Source organism: Myodes glareolus, chromosome 21 (genome assembly GCF_982192425.1).
Source record: "Myodes glareolus chromosome 21, mMyoGla1.1, whole genome shotgun sequence".
NCBI lineage: Eukaryota > Metazoa > Chordata > Mammalia > Rodentia > Cricetidae > Myodes > Myodes glareolus.
The window spans coordinates 20,791,021-20,809,394 of record NC_142046.1 but is presented as its reverse complement, the minus strand read 5'-3'; the positions used below and the strand labels follow the sequence as shown (position 1 = coordinate 20,809,394).

At 49.7% G+C, this 18,374-nt stretch overlaps 1 protein-coding gene across 1 annotated transcript; it reads right to left on the bottom strand.

The window, feature by feature from the left end:
- Positions 1-1,873: 1,873 nt before the first annotated feature.
- On the bottom strand, positions 1,874-17,338 carry Nelfb (negative elongation factor complex member B). Its single transcript, XM_048425850.3, has 13 exons — positions 17,045-17,338; positions 16,646-16,809; positions 16,380-16,479; positions 15,698-15,928; positions 11,705-11,890; positions 10,683-10,795; positions 9,563-9,665; positions 9,255-9,350; positions 8,686-8,828; positions 8,479-8,585; positions 4,513-4,654; positions 4,148-4,256; positions 1,874-2,673 (listed from the first exon to the last, which is right to left on the bottom strand). The coding sequence occupies exons 1-13, from the start codon at positions 17,144-17,146 to the stop codon at positions 2,527-2,529; spliced, it is 1,743 nt and encodes a 580-aa protein (XP_048281807.1). The 5' UTR covers positions 17,147-17,338; the 3' UTR covers positions 1,874-2,526.
- Positions 17,339-18,374: the final 1,036 nt, after the last annotated feature.

Sequence of the window (18,374 nt, the reverse complement as noted above, 5' to 3'; positions counted from 1 at the left end):
TGGGCCCACACTAGCAGAGTCTAGCCACGCAGACCATATTGCCTGTCCTGAACCTCAGTCTCTAGCAGGCTCTGCCCAATGACCTTACCAAGCACACAGTCCACTCTCCATGGCCCCGCCCTTTCCTGCTTAGGCCTTTGTGTCTGGAAATACAGCCAGCCCTTTCTGAAATGTCTGTGCTGTGTAAGGAACAGCTGTCTGGATACAACACCCCATGAATCCCCAGTACCATAAACATTTTACCGCTGGATCATCACTGTCACCCCAGAGCCATGTTTTCCCACCTTTCATCTCAGGGAATGGGGAACAGAGATTGGTGGCTCTGAGTACGAGGCCAGCCTGGTCTACACCGCAAGTTCCAGGACAGTCCGGGCTATAGAGAGACCCTGACTCAAAAAAAACAAATAATGAGCCAGGTGGTGGTGGAAGCAGCGCACACCTCTAATCCCAGCACTTGGGAGGCAGCGGCAAGAGGATCTCTGGGAGTTCGAGGCCAGCCTGGTATACAGAATGACAGCCAGGGCTAGGTGGAGAAATTCTGCCTAGGAGAAAAAACATAACAAAAACAAATACTAAATGAAAGACTCCAGCAGCACTTTCCCCGACTGAAGGACTCATGAGATCTATGACTCATGATCTCTACTAAGCTGGAAACTTAGCAGTGTTCCTGTGGTCCCACAGTGATGTGGCTGTGGTGTACCTCCAAGATAGGTGGTTAGGATCAAATGAGATTATAGGACTGGCACCCTCAGTCCATCCCATGACTTTATAAACACACACCCCCTCTCCCTGTCGCTATGAGGTACTCTTTGCCTCAGGCCTCTGCCGGAAGAATGACTATCGTTAAATGCACCCTAGACACACACAAACATACACACACACAAACACCCAATCACTATGAAAGGTATGCTTTGCCTCAGGCCTCTGCCAGGATGGCTATTGTCAAATGCACTCTGGATACACACAAACACATACACAATCACTATGAGGTACCCTTTGCCTCAGGCCTCTGCCGGAAGGATGGCTATCATCAAATGCACCCTGGACTTTTGGACCAAATCCTTGAGCCAAAATAAACACATTTTCTTTATGACTCATACAGCCTATAGTGTTACAACAGAAGACTGAACTAATACAATGCCATCCCCCTTAGCTCAGCTTCAGGGACATACGTGACTGCCTGTCCCCTCCTCCACCCGGTGACAAACCAGACTCAGCCAGGAAAACATACCACTCATTCACAACTGGGAAAAGCTAGGCATAGACTGGGTGCCTTGCAACTACCTGCACCTGCCTGACCCCATCACAGCCGGGAGCTTTGGTCATGCCTCAGATAGCTGCCTTGCTCAGCCACCATCTGGTGTTTCATGTCCTGTGGGAGCAGTAATGCCCAGTCCCAGCTGGACTTTTCCTAGCCACCCAGGGGATAACTAAGCTGCCACATGGCTGTGTTCAGTCTGACGTTCAGGATCACTCCATGACCTAGGGCTTGTGCTTGATCCTCCTAGGGATTCCTATCACTCCTTTTGAAAGGAGTGAAAAACTGCACACCTAGATATTGGGGCAGAGATCAAAGCACTCTGGGAGGCTGAGATCTTTCAGCAGCTGGGCCCTAAACCAGGTCTCTCAGGGCAAGGTTGCCAGGCACAGAAGTCAAAGAACTGACTTTCCAGAAGAATGTTATACCCTCTAGGTGTGGTGGCACACACCTTTAGTCCCAAGCAGAGGGATCTCTGTGAGTTCAAGGCTAGCCTAGTCTATAAGTTCCAGAACTGTCAGAGACACCCTATCTCAAACAAGGAAAAAAAAAAGAAAGAATGTTGCATCCACGCCATACCTCAGCCCCAGGACAAACAGAATCCTCTCACCACGGTTTATCAAAATGTGTTTTATTTACATAAGTGGAAACTTCAGTGTGTACACCCAGTCCCCTACTCAAGGGCCAAGACACAAAGCCGGGCAAGGACCTGTTTTCTGTGCCAAAGGTTTGTACACTGAGGTGGGAGCTGCAGAGAGGGCTCTGCCACAGATCTCAGTCAGCAGGGGACTGTGCACAGACACTAGCAGGCTCTGGCCTCTGCCTGCAGCAGACTTCCCACCTGGCTTCTGGTGGGGGTACCACTCCTGTGCTTGACATATCAGGCCCAGCAAATCTGCTTTGGCAAACCCAGTACACCTTTCTCCTTGGGCTTTGTCCAGACTGAATATTAGGTCAGTCAGGCCTCTGCCATTGCCCTTGGAAAACTAACTGGCTTTTTCTTAATACCAACCACCATCCATCTCTGCCAGGATCAAGTAGGGGCCAAGCCCCACCAAGCAATTATGGGCCCCACTGGTGTGTGAGTAGATCACCGAGGACGTCTTGGGACCAGCTCCAGACAGCAGCTAAGAGGAGGGAGTACCTTGCCAAGGTACTCAGCAAGTACTTGTAGTACTCAAGTACTCAAGTGCTCAGCTCACCCTGCACTCCTAGCTGACTAGGACCTCCTTCCATAGGGCACTACCACTAAATAGTTCCAGAGGGCCTCACAGTGGAGCTGGAGCAGGCACATTGGGAAGGGGCAACTCCAGGGCTGGTGTCTCTGCAGCTTGGGTAGGACTGGGTTTCCGATGGTCCAACTGCTCCAACTTCTCACCAAGCTGGGAGTAGAGCTCCTTCACAGCTTCCCCACTCTGCAAAAACCAGACAAGTGGTGGTTTGAAAGAAAATGGCTCCCTGCGGGAGTGTCACCATTAGGAAGTGCGGCTTTGTTGGAGTAGGTGTGACGCCATAGGGGTGGGCTTTGAGGTCTCATTTATACTCAAGCCACACCCAGTGAGACAGACTACAGATCCTGCAGGTCAAGATGTAGGACACTTGGCTAATTCTCCTGCACCATATTTGCCAGACACCACCAGTTGACCATGATAATACACTAAACCTCTGAAAATGTGCCAGATAGTGGTGTTGCACACCTTTAATCCCAGCACTCGGGGGCAGAGGCAGGAGGGTCTTTGTGAGTTCGAGGTCAGCCTGGTCTTCAGAGTGAGTTCCAGGATAGCCAGGTCTGCTACACAGAAAACCCTTTTCTTGGAAAACAAAACAAAAAAAATAAAACCTCTAAAAATGATGTCAGCCACCCCAATTAAATATTTTTCCTTTTAAGAGTTGCCATGGTCATGGAGTCTCTTTACAACAATAGAAACCCTAACTAAGACAGCCATGCAAGGGGGCTGAAGAGAGATGGATGGCTCAGAGGTTAAGAGCACTAACTGCTCTCCAGAGGATCAGGGTTCAATTCCCAGCACCCATATGGCAGTTCACAATTATCTGCACTCCAATTCCAGGGGACCTGACACCCATGGCAAAACACTTATGCACATTAAAAAAAAAAAAAAGAGGACAGGCATGCAATAGGGCAGGTAGTCTGAGCCTACTTGGAGGAGTGAACCTATAGGCAAGATCAACCATTAAGAACACCAAGGTAAATCCGGGCGGTGGTGGCACACTCCTTTAATCTCAGCACTGGGAAGGCAGAAGCAGGTGGATCTCTGTGAGTTCTATCTAGGCCAGCCTGGTCTACAAGAGCTAGTTCCAGGACAGGCTCCAAAGTCACAGAGAAACCCTGTCTCAAAAAAGAAAAAAAAAGAACACCAAAGTAACCAGGCAGTGGTGGTGCACGCCTTTAATCCCAGCACTTGGGAGGCAGAGGCAGGCAGATCTCTGTGAGTTTGAAACCAGCCTGGTCTACAAGAGCTAGTTCCAGGACAGGCTCCAAAGCCACAGAGAAACCCTGTCTCAAAAAGTGTCTTCCTCCCACCCTCCCCCCCCCCAAAAAAACCCACCAAGGCAAACACCAAGGACATGCACACACAGCTGGACCAGCCAGGCACATCCACAGAGCAAGGCTCTATAAAAAACAGAAACTGAGGCTAGGTGGTGGTGGCACACGCCTTTAATCCCAGCACTCAGAGGCAGAGGCTGGCAGATCTCTGTGAGTTCAAGTCCAGCCTGGTCTACCAGACCTAGTTCCAGGACAGGCACCAAAGCTACACAGAGAAACCTTGTCTCAGGACAAGATAAAATAATATAAATAAATAATAAATAAAAAAGAACATTTTTAATAAATAAATAAATAAAATAAAAATGGGAACCGAGGCTACCTACCTGGCCTGTGGGCTCCAGAGCCTTCTGCAGCGCCTCCAGCTTGGAAGGGGCCACTCTGGGGTGCAAGTGCAGGAGAAGCCTCAGCACATGACGATGTACATTTTCCTTCCTGGAAAAGATCAATGGGGCTCAGAACTTCCCTCCAAGGCAGAGCCCATGTGGGGTCCACATGTGTCTTCAGCAGAGCAGAACTGACCCCTGGGTCAACCCCATGCTACACCCAGGAACTACTCACTCTAGCACAGGTCCCAGGGCTCAGAAACCCATCTGTGGTCCTTCAGCAGGATGGAGCCTCAACTCCCCTCCCACATTGTGGAACATAAGAACTGACAAGAAAGGAAGGTGGGGTGGGTAGGGTGTCCTACCTGGGAGAGGCAGTGAGGAAGAAGCCATCAAAAAGGCTGTTGCAGAAATCCTCCAGGGCAAATTCATCAGCCAGCAGGGCCAGACTCCCAGTGAGCAGGTGGAGAAAGATGTCACTGAAGGCCAGGTCACCAAAGGTTTCCACTGTAAACACAACAGGGGGGGCTCAGTCTCTGCCCTCAGGGACTATCCACTGCCCCAGCTCTGAACAGGACTCCGGTGAGCCAAGGTTGACCAGGTGAAGCAGATAAGTGGCCTGTGGTTCTCAGCAGAGAAGCAAGACCACAGCTAGAGCAGGTGAAAGGAAGATGCTCTTCCCAAGAGCCAGGGGCTCTCATCTGAAGTGGCCTCCGCACAGAAAAAAGTCACAGACAAGCAACCATAGAAATGCAGAAGCATTAGAGTGCCCAGGGGATTCTGCCAAACCCCCTGGTGACTCCTCAGTTAAGAGCGCAGAGGAGCACTGCCAAAGCCCCTGTTTGAAGACAGCAAAGTAGGAGCAATGGCGCAGCAGCTGCAGGTGAGTCCTGCTCACGACCAATGGCAGGAGGAGCACTACTACCACAGGCAGGGCTGCTAGAGGCAGACCGCAGCCACTCGACAAGAAATGACAGGATCCCCCTAGCCTAAGGAAGGAAGGACACAGTGTACACAGCCTTGGGATTCACCACCATTCCTGAGAGTTGGGAGCAGGAGCTGTTTTGATGGCCACCTGAACCTAAGGAAAAGCTAGAACACTTTAGGGAGACTCGGGTGTTCTGGGGGGACTACTGAAAGCAGATTTGATGACTCTCAGCCACTTCATGCCCTGCCTGGTCATGTGCATAATCACGACCAAGAGGTTGAGAGGCTTGTATTCTCCCACCTGCAAATAACCATGACCTCAAATACCCATAACAAGCCAGCCTTAACTCCTGACTGAGCCCATAGGAACTCAGCCACCATCCATCCAGTGATACAGTTTACAGTAGGTTTGTTCAGAGGAGGCTTAGTTCTCAAAATCATCGTTTTTTTTTTTTGGTAGGGATGTCTACTGAACTGTTCAGACAAGTGCTTCAGTCTGACTCAGAGACATCTCTACAGGCTCATGGCCTGAACATATGGTCTCCGCTGATGGTGCTATTTTTTTTTTAAATGTAATAGACTGAATTAAGTTCTCCTCTTTTTTAAAATTTATTTATTTATTAAATATACAGTATTCTGCCTGCATGTATGCCTGCAGGCCAGAAGAGGGCAACAGATCTCATTACAGATGGTGGTGAGTTACCATGTGGGTGCGGGGGGAATTGAACTCAGGACCTCTGGAAGAGTTGTCAGCACTCTTTAACAGTTGAGCCATCTCTCCAGCCCGATGGTGCTATTTTGAAGGTAAGGTTTGGCTGCTGGAAGTAGGTCACTAAGAGCAGGCATTTAAGGGTTGTACCTGGTCCTGATTCCTGGTTTGCTGTGCTATGAACTGAGCCACTCTTCTTTGTCTCCCCCACCAACATGAACTGAAACCCTCTAAAAGCGGGACTGGAGATGGTTCACTGGTTAGACGTCCTGACACTCTTGCAGAGGACCCAGATTCAATCATGAACACCCACATGGTGGCTCACAGCAGTCTAACTCCAGAGCCGAGGAGCTGAAGCCTCTCTGGACTCTGTGCACTGCAGACACTTGTGCATTTGTATACCCTCAGGCAAAACACTCATAAACTAAAAATAAACTCTTAGCTGGGGCTTGGTGGAGCACACCTTTAGTCCCAGCACTCAGGAGGTGGAGACAGGCAGATCTGTGACTGTGAGACCAGTATGAGCTCCAGGACACCGAGAGATAATTATTGAGATCCTGTCTCAAAAAAAAAAAAAAAAGGAAAGAAAGAAAAAAAATCAATAAAAATAGACTCTTTTCTGTTGTTTGTTGGGGTCACAGCTATACAAAGAACCTAATATAGCTGTGGGAGGGCACATCTGTAATGTCAGCAGATAGGAGGAAGAGGCCAAGATCAGGAGTATAGTCCATATTAGGGGCCACGCATGGTGGCACAGGACTTTAATACAGTACTCAGAAAGCTGGGTGTGGTGGCGCACGCCTTTAATCCCAGGACACAGGAGACAGGCAGGTGGATCTCTGTGAGTTTAAGGCCAGCCTGGTCTACATGGGTTCCAGGTCAGCTAGGACTACACAGAAAGATCCTGTCTCAAAAAAACCAACGTAAATAAACGGTGGGTGAAGGCAACACCAGCCTGGAGACCTGCGCTGACTTCCTGGAACCCACAGAAGGGTGGAAGGGGAGAGCTGACACCACAAAGTCGTCCTCTGACCGACACATGAGCTGGGCATGCACAGCTACACATACAGAATAATAAATAAGCAGAATTCAAGAAAACTGACTCCTACTTTTATTAGAACTCATTCAAATGTAAGATCAAGCAAGATTCTTTTTATTTTAATTTTATTTTATGTGTATGGGTGTTTTGCCTGATGTATGTTTGTATGTCATGGGTGTGCCTGGTGTCAACAGTGACTAGAAGAGGGCACTGGATTCCCTAGAACTGGAGTTACAGACAGTTGGATGCTAGGAATCAAATGGGAGCCATCTTTCCAACCTTCAGATTTCCCTAAACATGACTGGACAGTACACCACAGGGGCATTCCAAGTAGAGATGCCCCAGCCAGGAGGGACAAGCCACACTGCCAGTTTATTGATACCATACCAGACGACAGGCAAAAAACAGACTGAAATGCATGGACAAGGCAAATCAAAGTTACCACGTGTGTTCCTAAGGTCTTAAACAAGCAAGCTAACTCTGTGCCAGCAGAATGTCCTGACACCCCTAAAGCTGGAGAGGGCACGGACTACAGAAAGAGAGTCAGTCTGGCCATACCCAACTTTAGCTCAGCAGAGCCCGCTTCAAATTTCCTGACTCTAGAACAACAGACAGTAAGTCTGAGCTGTTTCAAGCTGCTAAGTCTGTGACAATTAGTTGAAAAGAAAACTGAAGGCCAGGACACAAAAATCCCGTGAGATGGAAGCTGCATAAACCAATATGCACACAGCAAGCAGGAAACAGGTACATCAGTGACTTACAATACATTTAGAGAAGAAGCCGGGCAGTGGTGCCCAGCACTGGAGGGGTAAGTGGGGGAGGCAGAGGCAGGCAGATCTCTGAGTTCAAGGCCAGTCTGGTTTACAGAGTGACTACCATGACAGCCAAGGCTACATAGTGAGACTTTGTCTTAAAACCCCCCCCCAAAAAAAAACAAATGAGAAAAGAGCCTCCATCTTTATGACAATCCTCTGAACTCCAGAAAAAGGACGAGTTGGCGAGCACAGGGTGCCACTGTGCTAACTCTTCCCAGTAAGTCTGCAGCTTTAGGCGGCTGTTTTGGTTTTTGAAATTGGAAGCAGAATCCACCTACGCATGCCAGATAAGTGCTCTCATCACTGAGCCACACTACAGCTTGACCGTGAAGAGCCCATTCAGAACTCCCATTTTTTGGTGTGTGACACCCCAAGCAGCTAGGGGAAAGTAGGCCCCTTGGATACCAGCCAAGGAGTTGTTTTTTTACCAATTAGAATAAAATAGGGGTGTTTTGTTTTGAGATGAGGTCTCTCTATAGCCTTGGTTGTCCTAGACAACCTAAACAGAAGGGCTGGCGCAAGAAAACAACAAAAAACACAAGCCTGGCCTGGCTAGTAGACCAGGTTGGCCTTGAACTCACAGATATCTGCCGAACTCTGCCTCTGAAGGCTGAAATCAAGTGCCTGGCTTTAAAGCTAGGAATCCCTTCTGCAGGAAATCACAAGACCCACAGGCATCTCTGAGAAGCTAAGTCCGGCTTCCAAACACACACACACAAGAGTGCCCACTGACATGGAAACCAAGCTATGGAGATTGGAGGTGAAGGCAGAAAGATGAAAGGTGAAGGCCCTGGCGGAGCTCAGGTCAAGGTGGCAGGCGAGTATAGCCACCAGGACTCACCAAGTCCAGGCAGCAGGCGCAGGAGTGCATTCTTGTTTCTCTGCTTGGTGATGTGCAGGACGTAGTACAGTCCCACCTCACAAGCCATGCGCTGCTCCTGCAGAAACCTGCATGCAAGAAGCCATGGCCTTCGATCAGCCCACCGCGCAGCGTCTTCACCTGCAGCCACCTCTCCTGCCTCCCCCAAGGACTGCCCTGGAGTCCTACTTGGTGAAACTTTCAGGAAGCGTGTTGGGGTAGGTGACTGGGGCTTTCTCCTCAGCCGGAAGCTTCTGATCTACGTTGAAAGTGTAGTCATCCACCACGAAGGACATGAGCATTGGCAGGAACTTGGTGATGAGCTCTGCTTCCTGACAGAAGGAGTGTCTGAGCCCACTAAGGTCCCACTGATCCCGGCTGCTCTCAGCATACACCATAACCCATGTAGCCCAATGCACACTTTGCCGTTACCCAGTCAGTACACTTTCCTCAAAGCCAGCTTTCTTGCTCTCTAGGGTCCCTAGAATCCCTCCTTTTCCTGTCTCCTGGGACGCATGTCCAGTGCTATGTTCTTGAACCTTTCATCTGGCATAATCATGGCTGAACCTGTAAAACCCTTTCTGGGTCCCAGTCCCCAAGAAATAGCTACCACCCTATGGCCAGTCTATCAAGATACCCAAACTTCCTTGATGGATGTTCACTGAAAGACTCTAGGAGAAGTTTTGCTACCAAAAGGCCCTGCTACTCCCCATAATTTGTTTAAAAAAAAAAAAAGAAGAAGAAACTAGACCCCATACCATCTTGGGCTCCTTGAAGACCTGGCTGTCTATTAAGTCCCAGGCACCTTGACCCAGTGCCAGCAGCCTAAGTAGGAGAAGGAGGTCGGGACTATCCTGTAAGAAGACAGAGACCTCAGCAAGAGCTCACAGGGACTGTGCCATTCTCTGGTCTTGCTGAACAAAGCAGGGTCTCTGTTTTCCGGGGAAAGGACCTTAGGAGAGCAATCATAAGGCACCCATGTGCCAATACCCACCCACTGAGCAAAACCCAGTATCACAAGTGGACAGACGCCCTCTGCACAGCCACCAGCCATGCCTATGCTCACCCGGGGCAGTGTCTCCTGGCTAACCAGCTCCTGCAAGTGCCTGATGGTGCTCAGGGACAGTGTGTTGATGGCAAAGGGGTCGCACAGGATCATGGACAAATCTCTGGAAGGAATCACACCGTGGTATGAATTGAGAAACCTGGTTATTCTGTTTTCTTTTTTTTTTTAAATATTTTATTTATTTATTATGTATACAACATTCTGTTTGCATGAAAGCTTGCAGGCCAGAAGAGGGCACCAGACCTCATTACAGATGGTTGTGATCCACCATGTGGTTGCTGGGAATTGAACTCAGGACCTTTGGAAGAGCAGGCAATGCACTTAACCTCTGAGCCATCTCTCCAGCCCCTTATTCTGTTTTCAATAGCTGTAGAGTCAGACCTACTGAAGGGACAGCCACAGACTGGGATGCAAATGCGTGGGGACTGACCCCAGGGAGGGAGCCTCTCTCTGTATTAAATTCATAATTTATCCATAACTTACTCAAAGATCTTCTAAACTATAGAGTAAAAGAAAAAATGACCCTTCCCCCAAAAAAACGAAATTTATACTTTGTTTCAAAAACACTGACTGAAAGGGAAGCAGGGTAGCACATGCCTCTATCCTAGCACTCAGGAGGGAGAAGCAGTCAGGTCTCTGTGACGAGTCTGATGCTACACAATATTTGGTCTACACAGTGAATCCCTACACAAAACCCTATTTCAAAAGAAAAAGCAAACCCCAGCTTAGACTCTAGGTTTAGAGGAAGAGTATAATAAAGAAATGAGGCAGGGCTGTAACAGCAGCACTACGTCTTCATGCCAGGCAGAGGATGCTGGAAATCAGGTGGGAGTGTCTAATCCAGCCCTCAGCCCTGACAGCACACCCTAACTTGTCACAGACAGCAGTGCCCGCCTGCCTAAGCACTCTAAGTTGGCTCCCCTGGGAAGGGCAGGCCCCAAACCCCATGCTACTGAGACTCATTTCAAGTAATGAGTTACCATGTTAGCAATGGGCCTGGTACCCAGCATGTCCATCGCAAAACAGACTGGAATGGATCCCAACTACCAACAGTAAACAGCAACACACAATGGATGCCTGTTTAGGCATCCCAAGGCTAGGACCATCGTAGAGCTCTCACCCCAAAACTTGTTCCTGCCCCTTCTTCACACCATCAAGAAATCCCTGCAGCTCCCGGGCTCTTTTGCTGTCCACAAACCGCTCGCGGATACAGGCATCCAGGCACCAGGTGAACTAAAGAAAGGAAGAATACAATCTCGGTACATCCAGCCTCTCACCCCTCAATCCAACTCTGCCACTGCCCAAGTGGCTGTGGAAATTGCAAGGTCAAATACAGGACAGAGCAAAGATAAACACAAGCCAAGGCCCACAACCCCACCCTAGACCAAGTCCAGGATAGAAAGGGATCTCTGAAGAGGACAAAGAAAATGGCAATTAGTAGAAGTGGGGCATGCCGAAGGCTGGGCAGCAGGGATCTTCAGGTTTAGACAGTCAAGACCACCAATAAGTTGTCACTCAACCACTAGGTGTTAACAGAGAAAGAGAAACACAGTACTCATTCCCCAGTGTCCAGAGGAAACATGGCATGGGCTGAGACACCAGGGGCCTACAGGGAGCAGGAGGCCTCCTCAGGCCCCAAAGCAGCAGGGATCACGACAGTACATGGAGGAGGCCTGTCTGTTTTCCCAGGGCTGGCAACTGGGCGGACATGTTATGGCAGCTTTGTAGTGGTGCTCAGGGCTTAGCAATAAGCAACACTACACAGAACGCAGGAGGTGGTCTCAGATGTCCTGTGCTCTTGGTGGGGGAGGGAGCGAAGTAGAGAGAACCCCATTTCTAGATTACCTTGGTGCTGGCCAGCAGTAAAGCCCTGAGGGCTCTGGGGCAGAAGAAGCCAGGAGCCCAATAGAAAGAAAGTCATAGGGCTTGCCACTTACAGCTATCGAGTGGAAGCTGGAGGACCAGCAAGAGAGGTGGCTGGACAGCCAGATCTCTGCAGGACCTGCTCACCCCAGCAGTGCTGAGGCACACAAACTAGCAGTCTGAGAAGCAAGCTTCGATGTAGTCAGCAGGTCACTCCTAGATAATGAACTCAGAGGAGGAGGACACAGGGGACGTGCACAGGCGGGCACACAGCACTACCTTATGGCAGGGATCCACAGTACAGATGTCACTGACGTCCAAATCATGCAGGGACATGAGCAGCTCAGCTCGTAGTGTGCAATAGTGCACATTCCTGGTCCGCAGGAACAGTGTGCGCAGGAACTGCAGCACCATGTCATACAGCTTCACATTCTTCCCTACCATCTGCGTCAGCTTCTGGACCACCTAGGGGCAAGACAGGCAAGTGGAATCCAAAATCCCCACCCTAGGACAGGAAAAGGCGGCGCACACCTTTAATCTCAGCACTCAGGAGGCAGAGGCAGGCGGATCTCTCTGGGTTCACCTAGACCAAGTTCCAGGACAGCCAGGGCTACATAAAGCAAACAAACAAACAGACAAAAACTAAAAGTAAATCCCCACCCAGGCAACCACACACACACACACACACACACACACACACACACAGGCGCTCTAGTCCTAGATACAGAGCTGGCCTCTCTCTCTCTGGTGTGACAGTTCTTTATCTGCTATGAAATGTTGGCACTGTATTCCAGGGGGCCAATTTCTGCTATCCAAGGTGGTAGTTCCACATTCATCCCAGGGATACCTTGGTCTGTGATCTACTGTGACTTCAAGCACCCGCCTGTCAGGAAAAGGGGCAGGAACTCATCCTAGAAGCAGTGCCGAGAGCCCATCTGAAGACAGGGGCCCAACACAGGAAGCTCAGGCTATACTGCCACTGCCTAGGTTAAGGTGTATGAGGCCACACTGGGCTCTCTGCTTCCCTGTCTTCTTCCTAAACTTATGGCTGTGACTATCCTTGTCCCAACACTGGTACCAGGGCCACAGAACAAGGGCCAGGCACCTGGTGTCAAACCACAAACACTAACAAGCAGCTTCACCTTGCACTCTAGGCAAAAGCCATGCAGGGACACAGTGCCTTCTACCTGGGCAGGTGTCACCTACCCTATCTCTACCCAGCAAAGGCAAACCGCACCATCCTGCTCAACATAAAGGCTTCAGCCAACACAAAGAAGTTTCGCTCCATTGCTAACTGGCCATGGTCTCAGGCCTATGGTACAAATGTTTGGGATTAGCCCAGGGTGAAATTATCACAGCAAACTCAAAGGCATCAGTCTAGACTCAGCAAGTAATAAGGTCAGTGGGAGGAAACAGGAGGGTGGCAAGAGCCAGAGGCTGGTCTGGTAGTTCACTCTCCAAGACCCTTGCCAAGAACTCTTGGACTGACCTGGATCTTTATCTCAGGAACAAAAGCTTCACTGTTGACATCACTCGAGCCATGTGGACGGCCCAAGGTTCCCTCACTCACTGAGTACAGACCACAGAGACAATCCAACCCTGTCATAGAGTATGCCTGCTTCACACACGACCAGCTGGGGACCACCTGTTCATAGGCAAGACAGCTGTCCTACAGCCAAGACTGAAAGGGTAACCCACTAGCCTGATGTCTCCAGTGCTTAGAAAAGTCTACAAAGTTTCCAAGGGGAAAACAGGCCAGCATCAAAGGGCCACAGATCAGACTCATCTGCAGAAACTAACAACAGAGACTATCATGAAAGGTCTTTGGTATTGAGGACTGCAATTCCAACCCAGTCACTTGGACTAAAAGTCCAAACAATGTCTGATGTGTCAGCCCTGGAAGCCTACAGCAAGAGTAATGTACTCCAATCAACACCGGTCGCTGGGCTAAGTCAGACCTGGTGTGGCTCCACATGGCAAAGCAGGATAGTCAAGAGGGCCAAGGGATCGGAGAGCCAGGGGAACCATGGAAGAAGCCAGCATACCACTGGGCACTAGACAGACAGCTAGACAACTGGAAAGTGTGTACACCTGAGCACACACTTGCAAAAACCTGTTCTACCATCTCCTGCCTACACTGCCTACACTGGCAGGCCAGCAAGTTCCAGTGATTTCTCCCGTCTCTGCCTCATCCCTTCCAGCACCAGGGTCACAGGAACCTGTGGCCACATTGAACTTCTTTGTGAGCATTAGGGATTCAAACTCAGGTCTTCATGCAAATAATCTTACCTGGAAAGCCATCTTCCCATTCCTTCCCTGCATACTTTCCTGCTCCTCTGTACATTTTTCCGTGTGTGTGTGTGTGTATGTATGTATATATATATATATATATGAATGCAACTTTTAAAAAATCAGCCCAAGACAAGGCCAGTCAAGCAAATCCTGACAGTCAGAAATCAGTGATGTCTGTGTGCTACCAGAAGAAACAGGAGGTGGGAGAAAGGCTGGGGAACATTCTGACAACAACAGAAAGAGGTACATTTAGGAAAGAATGAGCAAGCACAGGGAAAGAAAGGCAGGAACGACAAGAGCCACAACTCCCTCCTACCCAGGTGTCAACACAAGGCTCTTCACATGTGGATCATGGCAAATGATACCATAGCTTGAAAAGCTCACCAGACTTCAAACTTAGTAACTCCCTGAATAAAAGCAATATAGCTAAACAACAGCTCATGTCACTTTCAGGTTGAAAGACAAACCCTGAATGTATTAGATTAAGGAAAAACATCAAAAATGGTATCTATTTTTGTCAAAGTAGATACTAGGAAAATTGGAATGACTTATATAACTCACTTTATCTGTCTACTGATCAGTGCTAGCCTAAAGCAAGCTAGTTACAAAGTCTTGACTTAAGAACTGCCAAGGCAATTCAGTGGGTAAGGGCACCTGAAAGTTCAATTCCCAGGACTCACACAGTGTGAGAACTGACTCCTGCAAGCTGTCTTTTGACCTCCAAACAACATGGTCATTCACACACGTATGCAATAGATAACAATACAAAAACTCTCAGCCAGGTGTGGCGGCACAAGCCTTTAATCCCAGCACTCAGGAGGCGTGTGGATCTTTATGAGTTCAAGGTCAGCTTGATCCACAGAGTTAGTTCCAGGACAGCTAAGGCTGTTACACAGAGGAACCCTGTTTCGAAAAATAAGAAAAAAAACAAAAAAACTTCTCAACATAAACTATGTCAGCCATGGGCTGGAGAGATGGCTCAGCAGGCCTGATGTGCACATACTGCTCTTCTAGAGGATGTGGGTTCAATTCCCAGCACCTACATCAGGAGGCTCACAGATTCCAACTCCATGAGCATCTGACAACCCCTGGTCTTTGTGGGCACATACAAACACGTGTTCATGTCCACTACCCACACACAGAAATATATAATTAAAAAATATATAATTAATTTAAAAAAATTTTTAATGCCATTTTAATTTTTTTTTTCCCCCGAGACATGGTTTCCTCGGTATAGCCTTAGCTGTTCTTGCCTGTTCTAGAACTCACTCTGTAGACCAGGCTGGCCTCAGAGATCCGCCTGCCTCTGCCTCCCAAGTGCTGGGATAAAAGGCGTGCACCAGGGCTGGAGGGGTGGCTCAGAGGGTAAGAGCACTGTGGCTGTTCGTCCAGAGGTCCTGAGTTCAAATCCCAGCAACCACATGTAATGAGATCTGGTGCCTTCCTTGCCTGCAGTACACTGTATGCTTAATAAATAAATAAATCTTTAAAAAAAAAAAAAAAAGGCGTGCACCACCACTACCTGGCTAAAGATGCCACTTATGAGCCAGAGGTCATGGCCATGCCTTTAATCCCAGTACTTGGGAGTAGAGGCAGGTGGACCTCTGTGAACTCAAAGCCAGTCTAGTCTATATAGGGAGTTTCACACCAGACAGGGTTACACTGTGAGATCCTGTCTCAAAAATAAATAAATAAATAAGCCACTAATGGCAGATTTGAATTCTAAAAATGCCAACATCAGTAATAGACTTAAAAAATAGATAAAAAGTTGAATTCAGTATTTTCTTTTTGTTTTTGAAAGGATATCAACTACATTGCTTAAACTGGCCTCAAACTCACAGCAATCCCCCGGCCTCAACCTTCTGCCAACCCACCTTTTCCCAGCTACATATACACGCTCATGCTTATAGAAGCACATTAACCTACACACTCACAGGAAAGAGGGAAGGGGCTGGCCACATCTCATCCTGACTTCCTCACCTCTCCCTGGCGCCTGGTCTTGGGGGAAGGGCTGAAGAAGTTGTGTAGGACGGAGAGTTCTGTGCTGAAGAGCGCACTCTCTTTCTCCAGGATATACTGCTTCAGTAGTGGTGAGACTTCATCCCCAAACAGTGCTTGGTTGTCTTGCCAGATCTGCCTCTTCACTTCTACCGCACATGCTCGGTACAATTCCTTGTCAGCCATGACCAGCTTCAGCTTCTTCTCAGGAACCTACACAGCAAACACCACAGCTCCCTGCAAGTGGTGCCTGTGTCCCCAAGTCTCCCTCAGGATAGGCCAAGAGGGCTCAGCTGCCCACAGAACCTGCAGAGCCCAGCCACACCAACACTTGGCACCTGTGATGGACCGCCAAGTCTTGGCAGGTGAACTCAGACATTCAGAATCCCTATAGCCCTCTCCCAGGGAAGACCCACCCTCCAACTCAAGGGATAAATGTGTTTCTACTTGACTCATGCAGAGGAAGACTGCATGATACAGAGAAGGTGCCCAGAGCTTGCTGGAGAGCCAGTTCATAAAACTTTCCAGGAGCTAAGCAACTGCCTGCACCAAGTCGACAGTCTGACCTCCACCAACCAAGGGCATGGGGTAGGTTAGCCAAGCAGTAGTATGTTATCACAGGTTCTCTGACCTACCCTGGGAGGGCTGGCTCCACAGCTCTCACCTTGGGCAAGTGCTTCATAACACACATCACCACTGGTTGTAGGGATGGCATCTTGACCAGAGAAAAGCTCTTTTCCAAAAGGTCTTCCAGCTTCTTGTACCTGGGCAGATTTGTACAACTGAAAAAGCGGGTCTCCACATGCAGGACCTACAGAGACGTCTCCTCAAACATAATTCAGGTCGTATCTACAAGCACGACTGTGCAGCCATGGGGGGGGGGGCGTAAATGCTACCCACAAAGATAAGCGCTTCCCGGTAGAGACCCACCTCTCCTCTGCCTTTCCCTCAGAGGCGATAGCTGACACTCGTTCCAGCAGTTTGTCGCGTAGCTCATCAAACACTGACTGATGGAACTCGAGCCGCGGTGTCCCGTGGAGGTCCAAGAAGGGCAGGGCCGACTGCAGGGATGGCAGCAGCACGCCATTCTCTGTCTGGGAAAGCAGAGGGTCAACGCGTACGCATTTTGCTTGGCCGCAGTTAAGTCAGCATGGGCACCACGGATGCTCGAGTACACAGGTCCGCGGTGATAACCGCGAAAAAGAAAAAAAAAAACACTCAGTTAATCAATGGGTTCCTAGCTCAGAACCTCCAGTGCCTCCATCCAAGCGTCGGGAGACGGTAGAATTGTGTCCGGTTTCCCCAGCGGCCCAGACCCCTCCTGCCCACCTGAAATTGTTCAATGGCTTTGAGCGGCTCTGTGCAGTTGGTCAGGGTCTCTTTCAGGTCCTCGCCATTGGCCACGCCCAGGTCCTGGAGCCCCGCGAACATGGCCGAGGCTCCAGCTGCCGCCCGGTTGTGCACCCCATCCCCGCTGCGCTCCCCTGAAGCCGTCGAGGACGCAGAAGGAGCGCCAGAAGCCCTCTCCACGATGCCACCACGGGGACCCCCCGAACCCCGCTCGCCCGCAGCCTCCAGCGTGGCCAGATCGCCCCAGCAGAGCCGCTTACACCGGCCCACACCTCCCACTTCCGCCCTTCGCTACGGTCCAGCAGCCTATAGGTCCCGGGAAAACGCCGCCGCCACGCGCAGGTTCCGGGCGTATTAAGAGACAGCGCGCAAGGGGGCGGTGTCGGGATGATGCAACCACCTCTCGAGAGGCCTTGGCCACTCTAGCCGCCGCCGCCAGGGCCACGAAAACTTCCGCCTTTCACCTCGTCCTCTCTCCGGAAACCAGAATCCATATTCTGAGCCAGCAGAGAAGGGTGGAGTGGTAGCAGGCTTCTGGACGTGTGGTAGAATCACCTACCTTATGAATTTCAAAACTGACTTGTACTCAAGTACATTTTTATATGACCGTATTTTGCTGCTATTTTGTCTTCTTGTGCCCACAGGCGTAAGGCATAGTACGTGATCTTCACAAAGCTCCCACCATTGCCTTCTTTTGGACTGAAATCTGATTATGCCTCTGGTGTCACCAAAAGTGCTTTGCAAGAGCTCTGGGTATGCTGAAGATTGAGATTTGAGCTAGATTCCAGGTTGCACAGCATCCCCGTGTCCTTGACAGTAAAAGAAGCTGCTTTGGCTTGGAGGGCTCTCAGGCTGTCTGGTGTGTAAGCTCTTGGGCTCAGAATTTCACTCTCTGCAGCCTCCCCCGCTGTTCCAGCTCTCACCCTTTATCCTACCAGCCTCCCGCACACACCTCCAAATACTTCACCTCTCTTTTTCATATGCCATTGCTGCTGAGGTTTACTCTGCTACAAATTCCCTCCCTGCTGTCCCTCACATTCTTGCCTATCATTGGAAGCCGCTTCTCTTACTACCTCCTCTAGGAAGCCCTAGGAAGGCTTGTGAGGCCCTCAGAGAAGGGTGATAATTCCTGTTCAATGTCTGGCATTAGGATGCCTGGTGATGTGGCTATAAACAGAGCTCCTATTCCCTCTGAGGCTGAGTTCCTAAGGCCAGGGCTGTGTGCCTCTGCCACTGTTTTTGCCAGCGGAGCGGCTCCACACGGGGCCCCATAGTAAAGGTCCCATCACCCTAATTCCCCAGGATATTT

Coding starts and splice junctions, on each gene's coding strand:
- Nelfb (XM_048425850.3), bottom strand. CDS start 17,146: ATGTTCGCGGGGCTCCAGGACCTGGGCGTGGCCAATGGCGAGGACCTG. Junction 4,655..8,478: donor GCGCCTGCTGCCTGGACTTG/GTGAGTCCTGGT, acceptor TTGTGTTTACAG/TGGAAACCTTTGGTGACCTG. Junction 2,674..4,147: donor CTCTGGAGCCCACAGGCCAG/GTAGGTAGCCTC, acceptor TGGTTTTTGCAG/AGTGGGGAAGCTGTGAAGGA.